Source organism: Platalea leucorodia (genome assembly GCF_965183815.1).
Source record: "Platalea leucorodia genome assembly, chromosome: Z".
NCBI classification, from domain to species: domain Eukaryota; kingdom Metazoa; phylum Chordata; class Aves; order Pelecaniformes; family Threskiornithidae; genus Platalea; species Platalea leucorodia.
Window position 1 is genome coordinate 38615323 of NC_138858.1, and position 16697 is coordinate 38632019.

Consider the following 16697-nt stretch of genomic DNA (forward strand, 5'->3'; position numbering starts at 1 on the left):
TTTTATTGTGTCTACTCGCATGCTTAAGCACTTCTGCCAGTTTGTGCATCCAGCATGTTTTTGAGACTGAAATCAACCTCATCATGATGATCCTACAGGTCTTGATTTAGTACAGAACTTAAGCCAATGTTTGTGTTTGGGGAAATTGCAGTAGTGTTTGCATAGTTTTTATGCAGCCTTCTCTTTAGTCAATGTGTTGTATATGCTCCTTTAATCCCTGTGAAGAGTCACCTTTTGAGTGACATCTGGATTTACAGGATTGACTCTCCTGTATTCTCAGGTTTTTATGCACACCCAAACTACAAGCATTCAATACCTGAAAAACACAGCTTATGTGCCTATTTTTCACTTAAGGCTTAATAAGCTCGTAAGGAGCAGTAACTGACAACCTAAACAAGTTGAGATGTAGTTGTCTCAGGATTGGAGACTGAACATTACAGAAAAGCTGACTAATATGTTTAGATAACAATTGTTAGAGGCCAGAATCCATATAATCTCCTTTAAGGTACAGAAGGAACTGTTGTAGGAGGTCACAGGGAGGTTGGGGTCATAGCACGGAAAAGGATGAGGAATTCTGCTTTAAGTAGTGAATCAAGAAAGTGGTATTTTGCTGTTAAAATCCATTTTAGCTAGCAGGCTTCTAAATCTCATTCCCTGCTTGTTGTACCCTTTCCTGAGGGAACTTGTCTCTTTGCATGGACTAGGAGAGATGTTTCAGTGTCTGTGGCCGTTTGTGCCATCTGCAGCTTGTTTTGCTCACTCAGAATAAAAAATTCTGAATTCTTTTACTTAATGCATTGTGTGTTATAGCGGGATCCCATATGGAAAGCAATCAAGTTTGCTTATGAAGTAGACCTCAAGTGAAAGGCTACATCCTTTACCCAAGTGTTCTCTGAAGAAATCTTATGATGATTGGCCATGTAAGATCCACTTCTGACTTATTCTGTAATTCCGCAGGGGAGGCAGGCAGAGTTGGAGATGCAGTTAAAACATGGAAAAGAGGATCCTGAAGAGGTGCAGTACAAACAGTTTACAGCCTGGCTCTGGTAAGGAAATGCCTGTCTGCTCCTGATCACTTGTAATGGCAAGTGAGGGGGCAGAGGAGAGCAAGACTTCAAAGCCTTTAGTTTTGCAAGACTGTAAAGACTGTATGAGCACTAATGGAAAAAAAAAAAAACACACCACCAGATACAATGGCTAAGGCAGGGCGTGGGGAAGCGGGAAGAAAGAGATTACTGGGTAACTGTAAGGATTCCTGTATGCATGGGTTCACAAGTACGTTCCCCTCTACAGTGTCTGAAAGTAGGGTGAGCAACTGGAAGGAATGGCAAATTGTATTTGTTTTGTGCCATGTTAAACCAGAAGGATTATGCAAAGAGCAAAACTTACTTGTAGAGACTAAGTGAGCTGTCTCACTGAAGATGGCTTGATAAAAGAAATGGAAGCCATAGTATGATGTATGTTGTAGTGAACTGAGACACTCCTCAGTTCCTATGGTAAGCTGGCAATGTTGAGCCTGAGGATGTTGTTTAAAACCAAGCACATGATGCACACCCTGATCCATATCCTCAACTACTTCTGTTTCAGTCAGCTGAGGAGTGTCTCTCAGTCTGTCAGGATTTAGCCATGTATGTGCATGGCCAGGGGGACAAGGTGGGAAGTGGAAGGCTTCATGGATAGAAAGAGCTACATATCCATGGGCAGTATAAACACCTGTTTCTGTGCTTGTTTATAAGTGCATTGGGAACAAAGTATGTACAAACAAAACCAAAATGCCCTTTGCCAGTTTCAGTCAAAAAGGTGTTACTAAGTCCCACTCAACAGGAATACAAAATTTGTGTCTGTTGTTTTATTCCAGCTAAGTCTAGATCAAAGGGTTTCATAGTAAGATCCAGAATGATATGGTATTGAAAAGAGATTATCTATGTAGTAGTGGCACAATTTTCTGTTGTTGCTCTCCCTGATCCCTTTCTTGATAGGGTCTAAAGAGAAAACATTTGCCAGATGAGAAGAATGCCTATAGCAATGCTGCTTTTGTAGATTTCTACTGAACCGATTTCTGCTCTGTATTTCCTCAATAATGTTAATGTAAGCTATGCCAAAAATGAACAGAATTCCCTTTAACAGTAGAGAAATCAAAGCAGTAAGTTAACTGGAAGCCCAGTATTAGCTTTCATGTCTTTTTCTGTTGCCCCTTAATTGCTTGGTGCTTCAGGGCTCTAACTTAAGTACCCATTAAGCATTTGTGTTGCCCACTGTGTTTAATGTGCTTGTGAACAGTTTGATATAAACTTTAGTGTTAATGCTTTATTGTATATGTACTGTGCAATTTTGCATTGGTATTTGCCAAGTTGGTGTGTTTGTAGTATAGGTGGGTTTGAAACTGTGTGCAAAACCAGTGTGGTTATGAAGGAAAGCCTGAGTACGTTTCTTTTAAAGCCCGAGTATAACTCAGTCTTATAACATATGGCCCTATTTTATGACATATGCATTTTTAGTCTTCTAATCACGTGTTGTAGAACTGTGATTGGAGTCTATCTTTTTCTGTAGGATGACAGTCATGGCCAGGATGGTATTGTATGTTGTAGTATAGACGATCTCTTTCCTCACCCAAACCTGGCAATCTGGAAGATTCACTGCATCTCTGCTTCTGTCTTGATATGAACACAAAACTAAAGAAACGCAGACAAACTAGCCTGTTATAAATCAACTACAGTAATATGTAAGAAATTGTAACTACTTCTATGGTTTTCATTTAAATGGATTCAGGTTACTATGCTGCCAAACAGCATAACTGCCCATAGTGGTTTCCAGTGTTGGATAAATTGTTATGATTGTCCATTGTAAAACATTCTCATTTTATTATGCTAAGGCATAGGACAGTGATCTGGAAACTTACGTGTAACAGCTCAAAGAACAGATTTATGGATATTACATGAACCTGCATTTTACAAGAAGTGGTATGAAGTCAAATAAGAGCCCTTTATAAAACATTGGTAGTGCACATGAGTATGAAGAAATGTTGAGTGGTACATAAGCACCTTTATGGTTTTAATGCTTGCAATTAATTTGCTCTAAGCTTTCTGATAGCTAGATGAGATAATTGTTAACCTAGAATAGATACGTGTAAGGCATAAGGGTAAATTAGCTGAGTTCATGCTATAGTACAATGTATGTAGTGTAAATTCTTTCCATTTCTGTTGCAGGGTCAGAGATATGTTGACTGATGTCATCAAAGGTGCTTCCAAGTAAGAACTGCTAATTTATTACAGATGAGAATGAGTTCTCTTTTGTGGCAGAAGACGTAAGATAATAATTTCTGCAGTTGGTTATCTGCTAATTTCATGATTTCACATGACTGCTGTTCAGGAAGGGAACTCTTCCCCGCCTTGTGCTTTGAGATTTTTACCACCGACTGTGTCTATCAGAAAGGCTGATGCATAGTGTAAAGCCTGGGTAGTGCTATATGCAGTATTAGTCTGTTCTTTTTTTAACTAGCAGACTGTTTGCCTCAAGTATCTTCATTTATCTAGAAGTCAGATGGTCTTTAGTGGCGTATGGGCTCTTCAAAACCGTCCTACTTTCTGTTAAGATGTCTGTCTTGTGCCCAGATGCCCCCAAAGGCAGGAAATCACATGTTTTCAGATTGACAGGCTTGTTCATTTGCTGTTAGAATTAGCACATGGCTTTCAGGCAGCAGTAAGTATCTTAACCTTCCTTCATAGACTGCTAAAGTGGTTTGACTTCTTCCTTTCCCTCTCCACTGGCAGCTAGCTTCCTATTATGCTTTGCCTTTGGTTAACCTAAATTGGCCACTTGCACCAGGTTAAGCAAAAGCATCAGAAATAGTGAATCCTCATAAGAACAAGTACTTAGAAAATCTTAAATCATAAAGATGTCATCGGTGAAAGACTTACAGTGAAATCTCACAGACTGTTTCAACATTGGTATTCTTGTAAATGCATAAAAGACTAGTTAGAAATACTGCCGCGAGTTGAGAGTTCTGGAGGTTTTAATTAAGACTCAAAACCATAAAGGTTTGAACTTTTTCCTTTTTTAATTTATCATTGTTCAGATATTTAAAATATTCCCATCTGTTCCATTTCCTTGCATGTCATTCCATCTTGAAGGAGTCGGTTAAAGAGGGATGAAACTGAAAGATCTGTTTGATGTTTTAGCTACTCAGTAATAGCTGTGTTAAGGTAAGGTAGTAGAAAGAGATAAATAAAGGAGGAACAAAATAATAACCTTTAAATATATCATATTCTGTGTCTCAGAATGAAAGTTATGATTTTAGTTATTGAAGTTCATTAGCAAAATTAGTTGAGGTAGAAGCATTGCCTAATTTGGGAGTGGTGAATTTTCTTTAGGTAACAGCAGCAGGATTTCTTGTGCATAGATCACGTCTCTAGAGCTTCTTATGTCTACTTTCTTTTAAGAAAATACTGAGGTTTTTTCCTATATTTTCAGTAAAGAGTAAGACACTACTCTTTTTTCTCCTGGGGCTTGTTAGGATGATTATTTTTACCTTCATTAAATTTAAAGCATCCAGCTTTCATGAGTGTGTAGATTTAGAAGTTTCTCTGTGTTTGAGGTACTTCATGAAATGTAACCTTTTAGAAGTTGATGATCAATAGCAACAAAGGTTCTATACATAGCTTAGGAAATTATTTAAGGCAGGAGATACAGGGACATTTCAAAGAACTTAACTAAGCACCTAGTTGTAATTATTTGTAGGTATCTCTTATCTGAAAGGAAATAATTTCAGTGTTCCAAACAGGAGAGGTCAATGACATTCCACAAAGACCTGTGTGTCTTATTTTAAAAAGCAAACCAGAAATCCAGAAAATATTTGTATTGTGAAAATGAGATCTTTGGATCTGGAATAAATGCCTAAATTTGCAGTGTAGGTGTATTTTTACAATAACAGTTGAAGAAGTTTTTAGAAATGGAAGACTGATGCAAAAAGCGTAATATGCTGTACTGGTCTAGTGTAAGACTGTAAGTGGTTTGGTGCGGCCGTATTGTTCAGCTGCTATTGTAAAACAACTAAGAGAGTTCCACCAGGATTATATTGCAATATGTTTTTCTGAGAGTGACTGGGATATCGAAATCTATCTTTTCATGAAACTGAACACAGCTGTATTCTCTTATTTGTAGGTGGCAGATTTTTTTCCTTGAGTTCCTTAAAAGTAAAGGTTTGCACTGTGGTAGAAGTTAGTACTCTTTGAAACCTGTAATTTTCCGTTATGTTAATGTTTTCATAGCATAGGGGAGTAATTAAAAACTTTTTTCTTAAGCTGAGATTTCAGTGATGGCTGCTCTGCTAAATCTCCTGAACAAATGCTGTTGTAGTGAAGAGGCACCTGCCTGTCTAGCATTCTCTGTTTGAAGAGCTTTTTTTGTTGTCCTGTGTAGAGGTGGTACTAGCAAGTCCAATTGCTGCATTTCTGTGAGTGCTACTTTCTCTGCAGGGTGGAAGTCCTCATTATAGTGGAAGCAAGCTTCTGTTTTTATACAACTTTGTGTGTGCTAGGTTTTATATAAAAGACAAACAAGAAAAAGACTGAAACATTTCTCTCCCCCATTCGTTCTCTAATTACTGAAGATGAAACGCGATAGACTTTTGCTGAGCTAGAAGACAGCCCAATAAAGTTGCTAGGTGCAAAGGCCTTCCCTCGTGGACCACCTGTATCATAACTTTCCTGCACTGAGATACATGTTTTGTTGCCTGCATCTCTATTAGGCTTCTTAACTGTTTGCCTTTTTCTGTCCAGAGACAGCCCAGTGGTGAAAGGAAACTCTATTTTTGCCTTAACTGCTCTTGCAGTTGCTGTAGCCAAATACGAAAGCAGCCTTTCCTCAGACACTGAAGGGATGCCTGAGGTGAGTCAATGTGGGAGAGACATTCTCTACTTTTAGTGGAATATAATGAAGCAATGTGACCAGGTGTTTCGGGGGACTGGTAAGTGGCTGTGAAATACTTCACATTTCGAAGTTCAAATTTCACCCTCCTCAGTGAATGCCATCTGGTAGCTGGTGTGTGATCTATGCAAAAGCAGTCAGAGTGGGTAGGTGCCTTCTCACAAGAAACATAATGACTAACACATTTATTTGTTGGTTTTGACAGATCAGATAGAGGTGTAGTGGACACTGAAAGCCAGCCAGCCTCTTTTCTCATTGTATTTACATTCGCTGAATAGTACCTGATGAAAAGTAGTGTCTGGAGGGTCAGCATTGGCAAGTAAATCATGCTACTTGCTGTACAAAAGAATGACAAAATAATCTCATTCCTAATGGATCATAGCTGGAACATCAGCTGCTGAGCTTCTGTTCAGGTAGGACCTGATTTAAGAAAAAGTAACAATGAATATTTGGGTTTGATTTTTGCAGACTGAACCTGATTTTCTTCCCACAAAACACTGGATTTCTATGGTCACAGAGACCCTCTTCAGTATTGTGAATAGCCGCTATCACCCTAAAGGTCAAGTCTTCCCATGGTTCTACCAGGTATGTTTTGTGGTGTTAAAAGCAAGAGAATATATCTGTATTTCATACCTGGAGTTCTTAGTGTGGACTTCCCTGGTTCTGTTTGCCCAGTAGTAGTTGTAATACAGGAGAATCAAAACTTTTCTTGCTTTTGTTTTTTCTTTCATTGTATTTTCTGCTTATATATGGGTTTGCCTTGAGTATTTGTCTTTTATTACCAAAATAGTAAAAACCACATGTGAGGATACATGAATAAAGGAAATTTTAAAAAGAAAAAAAACCTTCAAAACCCAGAATATTCAGCATGTCTGTACAAAACAAACCCTTTTAACATGAACAGACTCTCCTCAGACTACACTGTCAAACTCTTGAGTGATTCTGACACAATTCCTTAGGGCTCTGAAATGCATACTTTCTCAAGATCTAATAGTTATGGAGCCAGTGATTCTTATTTTACAGTACCTCTTGAACCCCTCAGGGCCAGTAGAAGTTGTATCATATGTGCTCGCAGTGTGATAACCAGCCTGAAATTCTCAAGCCATATAAGTACCAGGGTGTTCTTAAGTAGGACCTGGAGACGGACTGAAAGCTCAGTATAGACCTGAAGGAATAAGTATTGCTAATTCTTTACTATCTGTGGTCAAAACAACCAGGTTGGAGATTCTTTGTGTCATGCATGCAGAAGGGAACTTGGGTCCTACAAGGCCAAATACCAGCCTGCTAACGTATTCTGTTTTCTAACCAGAAGTTCATAAATTACATTCATGAACTGCATTTAATCCAGCAGTCAGATGTTAGCATCAAAAAGCTGAAAATTACTGATGGACCTGAGTCAGCTCCAGCATGTGATCCCTGTCATCACTGATAGGGGACATAGATCACCAAATGAAATGTAGTGTTAAATAAATGCTAGCCTGGTTAGATGTAAGGAGATTCATCTAGTTGGTTGACACTAGCAGTTCTTGCCAAATTGTTCTGTGACTCCTGCCTTTGAAAATAATGCTGTTTAAAAAAGGTGGTTTTGAGGTGGAACAACGTGACAATGTTTTTCTAAAATTTCTAAAATTCACTCTGTTTAAAAAAAAAAAAAAAAATTAAGGTCTTATGCTTGTAAAATTCTAAGGCACACAATAGAAATCATTGTCTTGCAAAGGCCCTTGCATCCTCATGGGATTTTTTTCTTTTTCTTTTCAGAGTTGCATGTGGAAGTTGATAAATATACATTTAGGCTATTACTTACAATTAGTCCATTGCTTTATAAGTAGAGGTATCTGTATGGATTTTACCTTTCAAAATGGAAAGGAATTAAAAACCTTTGTAAGGGACCTTTATTCTACAAAGCATCTGTACTGATTATCTTGCAAGATCTCATGACATTTTGTCATCCTAGGTGTGATGCTTTTAAGGTAGTGCTTTTTCTAACTCACTAAATTCTTAGTGTGTTATAATTACAGAGTACATCAACATCATAGCTGGTTTCTGTTTGTCCTTCTGATCACGCTGCTGGATATTTTAACAGCGAAGGTGAAAACTAAAATAGACCAATGTATTTACATGCAGACTAGCTATTAGATTCTAGTTGCGTCCTGTCTTATCGTTTGTTTACAGTTTTATACTTAACAATCTTATTTACACTTCGAAATTATACCCTGAGTTACCCTCGTTTTATGCTGCTTGCAAGGTAAGGCAAATGGAAAAGTTACCATAGGCAATTCCATGAAATACTGTTTATTGCCAAGTTGCAATACAGCTGTGCTGCTGTTTGCTGTATAGGTATTTATTTTAAATTCCTGAAGTGCTGAGTGTTACTATCTGGAAAGGAATTTTATTTTCCTCCCTCAAGAGGAAAAGAAAAAAAAATTCTTTTTTTATGTTTTTCTAGAAATCCTATTCGGGTGAAAATACTGCTAGTATTATAGCTCGTTCCTGTGCAGCCACTGCTTTGTCTCTCCTGGTGCCAGTTTTCATTGTATCATGCAAGGAGAAGGTTGAGGAGGTCCTGAATATGTTGACTGACAGGTTACCTGGGAAACCAAACGCTGATGAGTCTCAAGCTGTTCAAATCCACATGGGCCTTGGTTTGGGGATGTTTATCTCACGTTTGTATGAAGAAAAAGTCAGGTAAGGATTACCATAAGTAATGTAGCTGTGCAAATAACTTCCTTCTTTTTCCTGCATGTGGCCTTAAGTTCTGGGGAATTAAAGTATTTACAAGTCATAGGCAAATGATTCTTGAGGGGCTTTGCAATGTTTCTTAAAAGATGTGTTTTTTAATCAGTCTTTACCACCAACACCCTGTGTTATCCTGGATATTTCGCCATTCTTTCAGAATGAATGATTGATTTTCATAATATCCTAAGGTACATATGCAAAGCAGTCAGCTAGAAGAGTCACACATATGCTTTTAAAGGGGACTAGCTGCCGTAAGAGACTTAATTGTAAAACAATTCACAGTTCTTGTTCTTTCTAAGTGGTGCTCTGGACACTGGATCATGTCCACTTACATCATGTGAGTTACGCATATGGGGATGGAGCTACAACAGAAGTAGTGTAATGGGCTGTCTTTAAGGCATGCAGTTACAGCTGTGTTGGCAGCAAAGAGATGTTCTGAAGTTCATAGAAAATGCCCCCGTTACAGAAATGTTGGCCTCAGTTGCAAATTTCCAATGATTCCAATAATTAAGTAGGTTTGGCTTTAGACTCCTCCAGCTTCTTGACTGCTAGGGATTCTGTCTGCCTGTATACCCATAATAAATGTTCAATTGGTGGACAAGCCCAGGTATCAAACAGATTTGGCTGCCAATTGTTTATCTGCTCAGTGAAGCTAACGTTTCCAACACACCTGCCGTTGTTAAAGCACTGTGCAGCATTGCTCTGTTCTCACCTTCGTGCTTTGGTGTCTTGCTGCCTTGCTGCCTCTGACTCAGTCACGTAATTTGGAGATGGACTGTCTCTGGGTCATTAGTCAGTGGTGACAACTGAGCTACACACAAGCACTAAAAGGCTCTTAAAGAGAAGGACGTTAGATCAGGTTGGTATTTTGGAGTATGTGAACCTTTATTTTGGGTTTTGGGGTGTTTGTTGGTTGATGGGGGTGTGTTGAAATTAATAAATTTATCTAAAAATTTCTTATGGACTATATCAGTTTTTACTCTTCCACTGCCCTGCATCATTTCAAAGCTTAATCTCACACATTCTTCCAAGCATTGACTTGCAACAACAGCAAAACTTGTAGGGATGTAGCTATAGCTAATACCAAATCATAGAGTTAGTTTGCATTAAAGATGTCCAGTTCATTAAGAAAACTGTGTACATCTTTTGTAAGAGGGGAGTCCCTGTGATGTCTTTGGAGTGAGATGTAAATGCTTCCTTTTTTATCAATAAGTTGGGCAAAGAGATGGAGAGAGAGATTTATGGAGCTAATATCTTAAAATTACATGAATTTTCAGCTTATAAATAGGTATCGGTCTAGCTGAGATCATGTTCTATCAGTATCCTTCTCCTACTGTCAGACATGTTTTACAAATCCTGGGTGCTGGGTTTCTTTCTGGGTATTGTAGCAATAATGGTTGCCAGTTAAGGTCTGAATATGTTTTTATTATTTGGATACAAGTATGTTTATATGAATGTGATACAAATGACCAGTCATATAGTTATTGCTTACAGACTAGTATGAGAACCTGTTACAGCAAGAAAGGAACTCTATTTACTGGCACGTTCAGTCTTAGCAGGAGGTTTAATATCCTATATGATTTAAAAAGCAGAGCTGTGTTTTGGATTTTTTTTTCTGTTTTGTTTTGGTTTTGTAGTGATGTACCTGGTCAGCAGATGAACTTAGTTCTAATGAAGTCCCTGGATGCACTGGAAGACTGCTGCTTTGACACCAGTCTGGAGTACAAGTGAGTTTCCTTCATTACTGATGGTATTCCGTTTTATTTTGAGCTCCACCTTCTTAATTCATGCTTTTATTCCTTAATTCTACACAGAAGATTATAAGGATAAGATAAGGAGACAGCCTGTTCTGAGTACTTCCGTAGAATCACCAACTTGTGCTGGCTGGCAAGGACCTTCAGAGGTCCACATCCCTCCCCAAAACAGACAGCTGTGGACTTGGACGATATTGCCCAAGGCTTTACAGTCAGGGTTTGAAACCCCCAAGACTGGAGATAGCACAGCGTCTCTGGGCCTTGGCTCCACTTTTGGTCTGTCCTTATCTCTATGTGAATGTCTGATGTTTCAGCTTGTGCCTGCTGCCTCTCGGCCTCCCACAATGCAGGAGCCCAGCTAGATCTGAATCCTTTCCTGTCAGTGCTGGAGATGCTGCTGGGTGCCCCCAAAGCCATCCCTTCTTACAGATGAACCAGCTGTGGTCCCACAGCCTCTGCTCTCAGGGCTCCAGCCTCACTGCCTCCGTAGCCTCCCATGAACTTGTTCCAGTTTTGTTGGTGTCTTTCCTGCATTCAGAGCAATATTTCACGTGTGTTGGTGAGCACGGAGTGGAGGGTTGATCCTTCCCCTGGCTCTAGTGGCTGTGTCCTGGTCGTGCTGCCTGCATACTCCTGGCCCTCATTGCTGTCTGGGTTCATGTCTGGCCTCGGCTCAGCTTGCTGCCCTCCAGCGACCAAGGCTGTCCCCAGGAGCTGATGCCCAGCCCCTCTGGTCCCAGCCTGTCTGTTGCCAGGTGCAGGACTGTGAGTTGGTGCTTGTTGAGTTTCAGGATGTTCCTGCTGGTTTATTCCTCTGTGTACCATCTCTTCTAAGTGGGTCCATAAATAAATATATATATATATATATATACTTCATATGTGAACATATATAAGTTTATGCATATGTGCATATATCTAACACGCATACACACAGTTTTTTCCATACAGTCCCTAGTGTGAGGTGAAAAGAAGCAGTGACCACCACTGCTAATCCCTGCCAACCCCCAAGTTAAAACCTTGGGCATGTATAGAGAACCACACAGTCTTGCTCACAGGCATTGGGAAGATACCAGCAATTCTAGGCACTGGGTTGCTCATCTTACCTGCACATGTTCATTAATGAAAGATGTTTTTGAAAGTCCTTTCTTGGTGCTCTTGGGTGGTTGCCAAGGTGTTCAGTAAAGTGTAGCTGCTTCTGCCTTGGAGCTGGTTACTGGAATGTGTGTGTGTGTACAATACAGTGGGAGCTCTAGGAGCAGCTGCCTCGCATGGCTTATTTATCTCTGGGAGAGCCAGGCTGTTAATTTAACAGCTGTGGATGGCGTGTTGAATACTGAGTAAAGCAAATATGCTTCATTTAACCAACTGAGGTTATGCTTCAGGTGTCCCAAAGAGAGGAGCAGCCCACCAGCAGGGCATGAAATTATTGAAAGGTATTGCACAATTACTAGTATTCGCAAACCTGGAATAATTGAACAATAAAACACATGTCAATTGCCATTAAACAACAGAACATGGTAGTATGTGTCTTCCACAGTAGTAATTTCCATTTTAAATCAGGGAAGAAACTGCAGTATCTTGAGTGCCTCAGTGTGGGTGCATAGGGTTTTATTTGATTTTGAACATTATTCTGACCAGCTATTCACCATTCAAAGGAAACAGAGCAGTAATTCCTGTTTGCCTTTGCCCTCCCCTTCTCCAGTGGCCCTTCGAGAAGCTGTGAGGGGTCACAGTCACATACCATTGGGCTGTGAACCCGTGTAGCTTAGTTAGGATTTGGGTTGCCTCTTGAGCGGCAGAGGGTGAGACACGTGGTGCGTGGGGATCAGCTGCATCGCTTCGTTACACCTGTTGCTGCTTGCTTGTGCAGCCCGTTAGCTGGAGATAAATGCCTCACAGCAAAGCCAAACTAGACTTCCCTGGCAGCCAGAGGTTGCCAGAAGAATACGAAACAATGGCAAGCAGGAGAGGTAAGATTGAAGAGTGGGTAGTTTTTTATGCTGGGCGTAACAGCTACATTTTTTAAAGGTCAATGGTAAGTTGATGTCTAGTGTGAGTACTCTGTGAGCAAAGAAGTAATGTAAAGCTGTAAATGTTGCAGAGTCGTCCAAGTTTGGCATTTGTCCGCTTTTAAACTGGTATTCCAAAGCACGAGCCTTTCCAGCCTTTTCATCTGGTGTGATAGGCACAGCCAACCGCGGGCTGTAAGCGTTACACTGACCTTTTCACCCACGCTAAACTGGCGATTCTCTTTTTGCCTTAAAAGAGGTTCCACGTTTTTTGAGAGTGGGTGTATTATGCGGTACGGATGTGGGAGGACGGAGTTCCCTTTTTTCTGACGGCCAGCAGTAACCATACCCGCTCCTGCAGCTCCGAGGCTGGGTAGGGCCGGGAGGGCTCCCGCCGCCGGCCCGTCGCCCTGCGGGCCGCCGGCAGCTCTGCGGGCCGCCGCTCCCCGGGCTCATGCTGCCCCCTAGCGGGGCGCGGGGGCCGCCGCACCCTGCCGGCCCCCCCGCGCCCTGCCGCCCGGCTGCGGACTTGGGCGGTGCGGCGGCCCCCGGGTGGTTTTGGAGCATGTGCTCTTCTGCTCAGTAGCGCACTTCTGCCACCCAGAGGGGCCTGGACAGGCTGGAGAAATGGGCCTGTGTGAACCTCATGAGGTTCACAAGGACAAGTGCAAGGGCCTGCACCTGGGTCGGGGAAATCCCTGGTATCAGTACAGGCTGGGGGATGAAGGGGTTGAGAGCAGCCCTGAGGAGAAGGACTTGGGGGTACTGGTGGACGAAAAGCTGGACATGAGCCGGCAATGTGCTCTCGCAGCCCAGAAAGCCACCCGTATCCTGGGCTGCGTCAAAAGAAGCGTGGCCAGCAGGGCGAGGGAGGTGATTCTGCCCCTCTGCTCTGCTCTGGTGAGACCCCACCTGGGAGCACGGTGTCCAGCTCTGGAGTCCTCAGCACAGGAAAGACATGGACCTGTTGGAGCGGGTCCAGAGGAGGGCCACAAAGATGATCAGAGGGATGGAACACCTCTGCTGTGAGGAAAGGCTGAAGGATTTGGGGTTGTTCAGCCTGGAGAAGAGAAGGCTCCAGGGAGACCTTATTGCGGCCTTGGGTAGTCTTCTTAGCAAGGCCTGCTGCAACAGGACAAGGGGTAATGGTTTTAAACTAAAGGAGGGTAGATTTAGACTAAACACAAGAAAAAAAATTTTCACAATGAGGGTGGTGAAACACTGGAACGGGTTGCCCAGAGAGGTGGTAGATGCAGCGTCCTTGGAAGCATTCATGGTCAGGCTGGATGGGGCTCTGAGCAAGCTGACCTAGTTGTAGATGTCCCTGCCAATTGCGGGGGGGATGGACTAGATGACCCTGAAAGGTAGCTTCCATCCCAAAGCATTCTATGATCTTCCAGGGTGTTAACTGAGACGTATCACACACTGAAGGATGTTATTGAGAAAGAGAGGTTTTTGCTGAATTTTTGTTTTGTTTTTGTTTTTCTACCTTGAGTGTCTAGATAAGAAAGTGGTTTATCAATGCGTGTGCTATGCAAACTGTAGCTCACGCAACCACGCTTCACTGATGTTGGCCTTGACAGGAACATTGGGTTTATATGTAATTTTCTTCATTTAATTAGGAGAATTCTCTTTTTAAAACTGGGGGGGCGGAGGCGGGGAGAGGTAAGAGGAATGAAGAAAACAGTTGTTTTCAGTAAGCAGTAAGAATATTTCTCTTTAGCTTGGTGAGAGTCCACTTATGTTCCATAAGAATCTCTATGTCTGTGTAAGTTGCAGAAAGTACTCTAAACTTAAAGTTTGCTCTCAGAACAGGTCACTGTGAATAACGCTTATAAATCAGTACTCTTTTATCTGTCGTAACCACTCAGGAAAGAAAATCAAAAGTGAAACTCATAATCTTTTAAAGGGGAAAAAACATTTCAGATGGTTAAGCATGTTAGTATGATGCTTCTTCAGTTTTTAACTGAAACAGAGTTTCATAGATTGCAGAGCCTTAGGAGCTTTGTAGTTACTCCTGGTTTTAAGTGGAGCGTTACCAAGAGATCTGTGAGTGGACCTTAAATCTGCGCTTATGTTAGGAACTGAAATAAGTGTATTTTTAAAGTATACTGACACACCACTTTTCAGTATACACATGTATGGAAAATGTGCATGACAGGTGATTTAGACAGTTCTTTATGCTACTAGGTTTTGTCACTTATTGATTACAGAAGCTATTTAACAGCTCATTTTTTCTCCCAAGCCTAACTTACATAGAGCATGGGTTCAGCAAGCATGTACATTCATGGCTGTTAACTTTCCAGTTATTCATGTAGATTATATTCAATAGATTTTTTGTCAGATCAACCTCAGTGAGTGTGCTGGGGAAAAAAATAAATAAATAAATGAATAAATAAATAAAATCAAAGGCAGGGTTCCTGTTTAGCAGTACAGCATATGTGTAGCAAACATAGCAATACATATGGTCCCTGTATTGGAAGGTTTTACTTACCCCTTCCCCCCACCCCCCTCCCATCTTCCTGCAAACAGCGAAAAACGTGTGTTGAAGATTGGGTTAGCTCTGACCTTTTGAAAAGTTTGCATGGAAAAATTTTTTGAGAATACCAAGGGGCAGTAGAGCTTTCTGGCTTGCCTTGTTACATTTCCCATACTGAGGATGAATTCTACAAGACCTTTGCAAATATGTTTTTTTTGTATAAAGTTATTGCATGGCAGAACTAGCTTGCATCTGTAAGAATAAATATTGGAGAAATACTGAGGAAATGATGAACGCTGATACATGTTGAGTAAAGATGTTGTAAAGAGCCAATTGTTATGAAACTTAAAATATATAGTAGTATTCCTTTAAATTGCTGTGTGGAGTGTTAAACTGACTTGCTTTTTTTGGAGTCTTTTGCAAGGTCAGTAGCTGTTTGATTTGACTTTAACGCATTTTCGATCAAAACTGTCATCAAACTTACATTGTTCTACAGAAACCTGTTGAAGTCCACTGACCTCAGTATTATGAAAATATCAGTTTTCCTTCATCCTAAAATACAAACCTTTTATTTTGTTCCATGATTTGTTCATGAAGTCCTTCATTCTGTGATGTGATGGACTGTGCTGCCCTGTACACAGCCAAGTTACATTATTGAGATAAATGACAGGAGATTCAAAGATGAGTCATGACAGTAGTGCAGTATGTCTGATGCACTGGCAGTAAAACACTTAAAACATGCTGGGAAATCAGAGATATCGCGTGGATGAAGTGCACTTAAATATTAATTTTATGTAGATCAAAGGGTGGCCAAGTGAAAACAATTGCTAGTTACAAAAAGGGGAGCAGGGGGAGTGAAGTTTTACTCTTGCTTCAGCCCCCACTTATGTTTTCGGTCTTTGGTAAGAGTCAGCAACATAAAAAATTGTAGCTCTTATTAGGAACTTTGTTTTCTTTCTGTGTGTTTTTGTCAACAAGCAATAGTGTAAAATTGTGTACAGAACTCTTGTGTGTAAGCCATGTCCGTATTTTATTGGCTGTTCATGGATTCAGATATGCTAGTTACTTAAAAATGTTGATTCCAAAGGTTTGTTTCATCTTATTTGCTGGAAAAAGAAGACACCACTGCCAAGACATCACTCCAAGTCTTCTAGCCATGCTCATCATCTTCTTCCTCAGTTACTGAAAAACATTAGCTTATAAATATGACTGAAGTTATCCTCAAAGTTTCTTTTTTACTTAGCTGAGTAAAAGCAGTAACTCCTCCCATTTTTAAGTTGGATAGAGGAATGCCTGAGATCCTAGCTACGTTCATCTGACTGCTCACTATGTGCAGTGTCTGTCATTGGCATGCCTGTGGAGATGTGTGATGGGAAAAAAATCTTCAGATAAGAGCTGCTTCTTTAAGCTATTGTGTATGTGTACCAGTGAGAGATCACCTTCAGAGCAGTGACTATCTGCTGTGCTTTTAGAATCTCATGATGGCAACCAGAACTGTTTGGGAATTTTCTGACAAACTTTACAGTATTATGACTGATGACCTGTGGAAGCTGAAACTTGTTATGGGAGCACAGGTGCTGAATTTACTAAGAGTTCTCTGGTCCAGAGTGGAATTTCTGGTCAAATCTGAAAAAGAGGCAGAGACTGTGAAGCCGTTCATGCCACCTGCCCTATTAAATTATGTACTTTGAAGCTATGTTCTTCTTGTTACAACTTTAAGTATCCTCACCATCAAACTGTTAGTTGTGCTGGTTACGTCTGCCCTATTGAAGCTGGTCCACTGTTGCGTATGCA

The 16697-nt window shown here is 40.8% G+C and overlaps 1 protein-coding gene across 5 annotated transcripts in view; it reads left to right on the forward strand.

Annotated features, from left to right (window-relative positions):
* Positions 1 to 16697, forward strand: part of FOCAD (focadhesin) — a 122574-nt gene that overhangs the window by 86777 nt on the left and 19100 nt on the right. For all 5 annotated transcript variants that reach the window (XM_082335502.1, XM_082335503.1, XM_082335505.1 and 2 more), the window contains exons 24-29: positions 958 to 1046; positions 3207 to 3248; positions 5778 to 5886; positions 6394 to 6510; positions 8372 to 8610; positions 10299 to 10388. In XM_082335502.1, coding sequence (XP_082191628.1) covers positions 958 to 1046; positions 3207 to 3248; positions 5778 to 5886; positions 6394 to 6510; positions 8372 to 8610; positions 10299 to 10388 — 686 coding nt within the window. The remainder of the gene's footprint in view (positions 1 to 957; positions 1047 to 3206; positions 3249 to 5777; positions 5887 to 6393; positions 6511 to 8371; positions 8611 to 10298; positions 10389 to 16697) is intronic.